Genomic DNA, 8,560 nt, shown 5'->3' on the forward strand with positions numbered 1-8,560 from the left:
GATGACAATGCTCCACCACATCGTGCCAGAATTGTCACAACTCGACTTCAGGAAGTCGGAGTGCCTCATATGGTATGGCCAGCAATGTCCCCTGACCTGAACCCCATAGAGCACGTCTGGGACCAGCTGAAGCAGAGACTGGATGACCGTACTCCACCCCTACGTGACCTGGCAGAACTACGTGTAGCACTTGTGGAAGAGTGAAACGCATTGCCTCAGAACAACATCATGAGGCTAGTGAGGAGCATGAGACGTCGTTGTCAAGCTGTCATTGTGGCAAATGGTGGAAACACCTGCTACTGACATAGTCAATTTTTGTTATTTGGGGCTATCCTTGTTATTGTTTAAATTTTGGGGATAATAAATATTCAACTAGTGAAAGTGGTGTTTCTTCTCATTCATTATTAGTAATATCAAAGGGAACTTTTACTTATTTCATTAAAATTCAGACCAAATAGGAAAAGCACTCTGTAAATAACAATATCCCTTATTGTGAGTAGTGTATATAGATATACACACACACACACAAACCCCCTGGCCTTTTCTACATCCATGTATTCATACATGGGTATATACCATATAAATACTTGGATTTTACACAAGGTTAAATAAAACATGCAACCATGTGCTTATTCATTAATTCCACTGTAGCCAAACAAACCTATGGGGAAGACTCTGTCTCTGACACAGGTTAAAGATGGCAGACAATTGCAGCACTGATCATATTCAAAATGACATTGCTGAGATGCTAATATTTAGGATGCATGGTTGATTTTCAATACCAGTACGTTAAGGAGTTGCTGTATAAAAAATTCCAGCTTGGCTTAGTCTTGCATGTTGCATGTTTCACAAAGCATGATGTAAACATGAAGTTATACTTGAACTGTGCTTTAAAAGACTTTTTAAAGTAAACTGAAAGTACATAACATGCAGAAACAAGATGCCATACACCCATGACCGATTACAGGCAACAGTGTGTCGGTGGGTGGTGAATGGTGCTTTTCAGAAACCTGAACAGATGCATCCAGCCTGCACGAACACACTGAGGTGATGGAAGCCAAATGAGATGGCTAGAAACAAGCCAATTTAGTTGTGTGAACATGCCTAATTTATAATGTATTTATTTGCTATATCATACCAGCATAAGTCCTCCAGAGTGACAAACATAGTAGAGGCTACTTCAACTGTAGTTTACTGCTCATAGTTACACAGGGAGCATTTAGTAGAATACGAGAATAAATGAACTGGAATGTCCTTGTCCTCCATTCACCACTGTTAGCATTCAGCCATGCATTGTTTCAACTTTTAATTCATCTATCCATCTGCCCATCCGCCCTTACCACTCTGCCAATGTCAAGTGCTCCAGGGCTCCAGACACTTGGACCACTCCTCAGCCATCCATAATCCTCTTTCTGGTATACTCTTACCTCCAGATGTTGCTCCAGAGGCGTTTACAGCCATTACAGCTGCTCAGCATTGGGTAACTGCCTCCCTAGAGGCGCTGAACCTTCAGACAAGGCACATATGCATTAATCTAACCATTAAGGATTCAACTTAGTCAGCTCTTAAAGAGGAAGGCTACAGCTGTGCCGTCGCAGTGGGAGAAGACCACCACTGAATCCGACGTAATTATGCAAGCTCCATTTAAAAAGCAAAGAAGTCTCGTGTGCACGGCTCATACTCTTGGGTAACCAAGCAGAGTTAGTCAAGATGCTTTCTTACTGAGATAATTAGAAAGCCCAAACATATGGGTAGCTTAAATAATGTATTCTTTTTTGTGACTTTCTTTTAGGTATCTTAAACTCAGTCAACCAGACATCAGTGTGAATATTACTCAAAGAATGTGGGAGACTGAAAAACACTGCCAAAACTTTGGTTCAGCATCTTAAAACAAGAGTTTACTTTGGAAGCCAGTAGAGGAGCTTCTGTTAGACAAAGCCATTTCAAGACAAATTATCATCTTGTTTTGTATTTTTATAGCTTCTTGCGTAGCGTTAAGAATGTGAAATGGCTTGCCTCAGGATATTCTTTATTGAAAATGTGCAGCAGAAGAATTAAACTGTCGACATTTCCCTAAAATATGTGTAATATTTTTAGTGTAAGCTTGAATTTTACATCCTCAGGGGCTTACAACCCTTTAGTGCCTTTTAGACTGGGTAATATTTTTTGATAATATAGGAGTATTATTGATTTCATGGCCCTGGGGTGGCTATCTTTGGTGTCTTTCAGTATGCTTGTGTAACCCTGTTATCCTGCAATTGTCTTCCACAACATGTCTGTCCTGAAAATAAATTGTGATTCGATCCTTCCCATGAAAACAAATGCTTTATCTTTTTTTTTTTGTCTTTCAGGGTGATGCTGTTTTTATTATTCCCTTTAGCTACACTATCTCTGCATATCAAACAAACTACCGCATATTCAGTTGAATTTTAACATTGATGCATGGTGTTAAGTGTTTGTAGGTCCCGTGTGTACTAAAAAACATAATGTAAACAAGATACTGCAAATGCCCTTGAATATATTTAACACATTTTTCATAGTATTAGCTAGCTGGCATTAAATCAATGAAGGTGACACTATATGTAAACTAACTGTTGGCCTGTGATAGGTTACAGACAGGAGATATATCACTGGAGACCAACAGCAAAACTGCAAATACAGTCATTTGTGAATAAGGTCTGCTTTTACCAGGAGTGGCCTAAAGTGTAATCACACTCAATGCACAAGAGAATCAAAGTAAAATCTTTTAATTTGCCCTCGTACACAAGAAGAATAACCTACCATCTGTCTCCTGCTTACTGAGCAACAAAACGCTTAAATTGTGTTGCAGCTTTTAAGAGATATTAGAGACAGAGAGTTCTCCTGATTTAACAGAATTTCTATTGACAGTAGACCAAGCAATACTTGGTGTCCAATTTTTTTTAAGCTTGCACATCCTCACTTAAAAATCTATACTTTCAGTCATTATGTATTCAGACAACATTTTGCCACAATAAAATCTTTCAAGACCCCTTATGCATTAAAATATCTGATCTTCTTGATCATATCGAAGCTGAAGAGTCAATCACAGAGAAAATGCCGTTCTTAACTCATCCACACCTTTGTCTTCCTGCTTTTGTGCAGAACGGTAATCCACAGAACCCTTACTGCAACGGTATCGAAGGGGTGATGGAGGCCTATTACCAGAGCCTCAAATCTGTGCGCCTGTACGGACCCACCCACTTCTCCCCTGTTATTAACCATGTGGCCAGGTAGGTCCACTGTAATCACAGCGAGGGATGGGGAACACGGGGGCTGACTCGCACAAATGTCATTGAGTACAATGTTGCCATGAAATTTACAGTTCAGCAGGAAAAATTCCTATAGGATCAATACGTTTTGGTGAATTTCCAGCCGTGTGTGTGTGTGTGTGTGTGTGTGTGTGTGTGTGTGGGCTCCTGACAGTGATCTGTGGAGCAAAGGAAGGACATGAAAATAAATGTGCTAATAGCTCCGTCACCTAAGAAAAATCAATGCTTGCTGTGGTGGTTTGGACATGAACGGTGATCATAACGGAGCTGTAGAAGGTGACCAGTCTGCTTGATGACTGATGGACGGCCTTGCAGTGCAGAAGCGCTCTATAAATAACAGTAAATGTCACACCTGCCATCATTTCACAAATAAGCAGTAAATGATCCCCTATGAACACAAGTAGAAAATATGCACCAGTGCTTCAATATTAAAAAGACCTAAACCTGAATAATGTGAGACATATGGACCCTTCAGTGCAGTAAAAAAAAAAAATATTAGAGCAACACATGCAAGAAGAAACTCTTTCACTGCTTAAAATATTTAAAAGAAACAATTCTAGCAGATACTGAAAGAAAACGTGCTTCCGTTTCTTTTATCCAATTTACACAGGTAACAGATAAAAGGTTACGAGCTGCTTTGTCGTACAGTATTTTCCGACTCCCACCTGACATCCCCTATCGCCAGACCTTGTCTCATGATCCTCAAAACTGACTGTAACAAGCACTTTTCCTGCCTTTCATCATCGGCTTTCAAACCCTATCTCCCTCTGCAAGCGCCGTCCACCCACTCAGCCTGAGAATAGCTGCATTGTTCACTGCTCACTTCTGTGGAGCATCTGACTAAAACCCAGGAAGACATTACTTTAAAAAGTGACACCAAAGTCACATCAGATTCCCAATCACCTAACTGCTTTGCGTAATGGTGTTTTTTAACATGTCCTCTGAAAATAACATCCTGCGACACCATTTCAAACATTTAACCCCTGGCTTATACAACAGAAAACGACTATAAACTGCAGCTACGGGCGAGAACATAGACCTGATTCCAAGTTCTAGCAAAGTATGTCTACCTCAAACATAAATCATACTTATTTCCAATATTGATAATAGAATTTTTATATTTCTATTAAGTATATATAATATACGTGTGCTGCATTGGGATATGTTTCATGAGATTTACTGTTCCTCTATATATTCTATAGTATATTAAATTGTTTGTGTTCCTGTATTTCCCAACTCTTGCAAGAAATATAATGAATATCAAGAGATGTATCCAGAGAGGTCCTGCTTAAATAAAGGTTAGAACACAACTTTTGGACGAGAGTAGACAATTTTAATGATAAAAACCACACTGATCATCAAATGTTGGCACATCACTATGCTATTAAAATAAGAAAATGTGTTTAAAGTAATATATGCAGTTAATAATTAGAACATTTTTACAGATTAAACATTACCCATTATTTAGGACTTAGTGATGACACTCATACTGTAATTAGACAATTTGTACTGTGTAAAAAAAGATTATAGTTGTGTGGATCTGTGAGGGGTAATAACCCAATATGAGATTTTATGTAATAGCGTAATTGCTGTAGCAGTAAATGGGAGATTTGTGTTAAGGAGCTACTCCATCAAGTTCATCTTGTACCTCCATGAAGTTGGTGCTTACATAAACTTTCTCCTTGGGACAAATAAACTAGTCTGTAAAGTACCTGTTAAAGTTGTTGTAGGCAGCATTTTTTCAGCCATAATTGGGTGAAAATTCCATAATAAACTTTGGCCTATTGTAGTTCCAGTGGGCTAAGAGGAAACTGTACTTCTTGGGTCCTCTTTTAGGCTTTAGAAAATCTAGACAAGATATTTTAACCAATCACAGGGCTTTTCACCCAGAGCAGGTAAAATAGTGTAAAATGCAACAAAGTCCACAGTGAGAGGAAGATGTAGTGACGGCTTAGAAACGGGACTTTTACTTTGGGCAGAGGGGTGTGAATGCCATTTAGTCTGACTCACCGGAATAAAAGCGAGGTTCAGCCAGACCATGATATAGAAGTAGAAGAAGCTTAGACTGTAGAGGGGAGAAGTAAGGAATTTCTTCTTCTGTGTTTGATTTTTTTGCTCCTTTGACCTCTGACCTCTTTTCATCATGCTAGATATGCATCAGCAGTGACGGACGGCTCACAGTACTTCATCCTGCTCATCATCTCTGATGGCGTGATCACGGACATGGCACAGACCAAGGAGTCCATAGTCAATGTACAGTCCAACATCACATTTAAACTCTATTTATGTCATATTGTTTAAGCTTTTTTTTGACAATGGAACTTTGTGTCACCTTTTATAAAACATTTTGAGTAGTAAACATAGTGGGTTGCCAAATGGAAATTAGCAACGGCCTATGTACTGTGTGCCCGTATTCACTCAGTTAATTTACTGTAAAACATGTGAGGAGTCCTGGAGGTCCAGCTCTGATTAGGAAACCAATGGAGGTCCTAATAAACTAGCAAACATGTAATACGAAAAGGGGGACTATGAAAAGCTGTCCAGCTGCTGTCTTTGCCTTTTAGTGCTTCCCTCTCTCTTCCAGTCTCTCGTCTTCACTAATGAGGGAAGGGAGGGAAGAGAGGGGGTCAGCCTGGTCACCCTCACCCCCCGCCCATCTCCCTTTGCAACCCTCCCATCCTGCCAAGTTCAGCTCCAATAACTCTGCTTTCTAATAGGAGTCATCAGAATTAATGTGTGTAACCATTATAGTTGAGCTCAAATATTTGGATCGTCAGTTTGCTGCTCCACATCACACAGCCTCACCTCGCATCCATCCTCCCCCTCCTCCTCCCCCATGCCCCCATGTGATGTAATGTTATTGTAAAGTAAGATTTGAGAGTAATTATTTACTAGCCCGCGGAGGATCCATGCCCCTCATATCTCGAGCAATTTGGGCATCCATCTAATAACCATGGGAAATTATGAAATGCTGAAAAACCTTCATTCATCATTCATCGCTCCAACTGTACTTTGCTGTCCCACTCGACGAAGATTTCATAAACAATATTGCGACGCGGGGCAGAAGTTCAGTTGAAGCTCAGGGCAGGGGAAGATGTAAATGGGAGTCATTTTTAAGCTGTCAAGCTTTGGGAGATTTAGACAAAGTTGTAGATGCATGAAATTAGAAACGGCGAGAGGCTTTATGAAACCGGCAGCAGAGGGCAGATCGAATTGGACAAATGCCGTCTGTCTTAACAATGGTATTGAATTTTTCTATGGAGCTTCCATTCCATGGATTCTTACAATTAACATACAGTTACTAATTTATTATGTCACTGACAGCCTGCAGGGTTTAAGATAGCAAATGGTGAAAAGAATGAACGCTGCCTCTTCCCTGCCCGTGATGTGCTTTTTCTGTCCCTTCCCACCCTTTACAGGCAGCGTCTCTGCCCATGTCAATTATAATAGTCGGGGTTGGACCAGCGGAATTTGATGGTAAGATCACGTGCATGTGTTTGCGTGCTCTTGTTTGTGTGTGTGCATGCACATGTTTATTACCATGCAGTAATCTTTTGCCCTCATCCTTCGCTCTACTTCCTACCTTGTGTCACACATGATTCAACCCTTCCCTATGCAGCTTGTTTTTCTTCAATCCTTCACTTTCTTTCCCGTTAATTTTTCCTCCCCTCCTTGACGGAGGCTGCTGAGGTAAAGTGGATGTGAAATTTCACATTTGTCGGATCAGAGATGGGGCTTTTTTTCCCCCTTTTTTAACGGATGATGGCCACGTTCCTCACCTCCCTCCTGTGTTTTTGCAAAAACATTCATGTTTACAATTCACAGAGCAGTCCTCTGTAAAAACAAGCTCATTCAGGATGAGCAATGTGCCTGCAAAGTCAAAGGGATTCAACGATTATCACGCTTATGAAGTCATAGTTGCATTATGTCCCTGTGGTGCTCATCGCTGACTTTGCTTGCACATAGCATGCTTCCTCTACGTGCACAGTTATGTGTAACTTACAACCCCATGGCTTCACGCTCACTGATGCAAATTCTATGTACTTATTCCTCGTTTGGCATTGTCAACACTCCAAGGAAATGTAAGCCAGTGGCATGCTAATGACTTCAGCGGATTGAAACACACTAACTGTGTGTCATGTTTACTCACCATAGCGTTGACATGGCTGTTCAAGTCTCCTGACAGGGTGTGACTGATGTGCTTCCCCCCTCAGAAATGATCGAGCTGGACGGGGATGAAGAGAGGATTTCATCCCAAGGACGATACGCAGAGAGGGACATTGTGCAGGTACAGGAAATTCCCCAAGACATGGCTGACTGGCTGTGAGAGTGTTCGCTCAGCAGAATGTCTTCAGAGAAATGTGGGATTTATGATTAATGGGAAAAGGTCATGGTGCTTGACCCTCTGCTGTGCTCTTGTTCTGAGTCTACTGTTGTCTGTCTCCTTCCCGCTGTCTCACTCCTCAACCTCTCCTCTGAGTCCTTGTCATTCTGTTCCTTTCTTCTGCTTTCTCTTTCTAAATATTTTACATAACTACCTCCTCTCCTCTTTCTTTGTCTCCTCTCCATTTCCTTGCTTCCACTTCTGTAATTTTTCCCCTCTCTCTCTCAGTTTGTTCCTTTCAGAGACTACATCGACAGACGAGGAAACCACATCCTCAGCATGGCTCGTCTGGCTAAAGAGGTACTAGCTGAAATCCCCGACCAGTTTCTGTCCTACATGAGGACCCGAGGGATCAAACCCGGCCCCTTGCCGCCTCCTTACACCCCCTGTCCACCACCAGCTATCCACCCCCTCCTCACCAGACGGGTAAGCCGAATATAAATGCCAAGGTCTCACCCCGACGCTGGCCAGCCACCTCTCCTGGCCTCTGCTCTCTTCTCTCAGCTTCTTCTTCTCGCTACTCTTCACTGGAAGCTTCTGAGCACATGGCGAGCTTCGCCTGCTCTCTAATGTTGCACTTTCAGGAATGTTTGGCCGTGAACGGTGATGCAGATTCAGATAACCCCGAGTGGGACGCTTTCACTTTGTAAAAGAGGGGACTTTGGTGGACAAAGGTGGGGGTTTTCAAGGGTCATGGTGGTGGCATGAGATCACCTAACAGCACCAGGAGGTGACATGAACTGACCACTCACAGCTGAAAGGGTCCAAACTGGGGAGGCTCTTTTTGGAAACACTTGCCATCTGTTTGCAATTTCTATTTCCACTTCCTCTATCTTTCACAAAACCATGATTCTTGATATATTAATGTTTACAAAATTAAGGACTG

General features: G+C 41.6%; 1 protein-coding gene across 1 annotated transcript in view; it reads left to right on the plus strand.

The window, feature by feature from the left end:
* Positions 1-8,115, plus strand: part of LOC103364395 (copine-8) — a 78,773-nt gene extending 70,658 nt beyond the window's left edge. The window contains exons 16-20 of the mRNA XM_008291508.1: positions 3,124-3,251; positions 5,441-5,543; positions 6,710-6,767; positions 7,505-7,578; positions 7,903-8,115. Coding sequence (XP_008289730.1) covers positions 3,124-3,251; positions 5,441-5,543; positions 6,710-6,767; positions 7,505-7,578; positions 7,903-8,115 — 576 coding nt within the window. The remainder of the gene's footprint in view (positions 1-3,123; positions 3,252-5,440; positions 5,544-6,709; positions 6,768-7,504; positions 7,579-7,902) is intronic.
* Positions 8,116-8,560: the final 445 nt, after the last annotated feature.

This window comes from Stegastes partitus, unplaced genomic scaffold, assembly GCF_000690725.1.
Source record: "Stegastes partitus isolate 25-593 unplaced genomic scaffold, Stegastes_partitus-1.0.2 Scaffold17, whole genome shotgun sequence".
In the NCBI taxonomy this organism is placed as follows: domain Eukaryota; kingdom Metazoa; phylum Chordata; class Actinopteri; family Pomacentridae; genus Stegastes; species Stegastes partitus.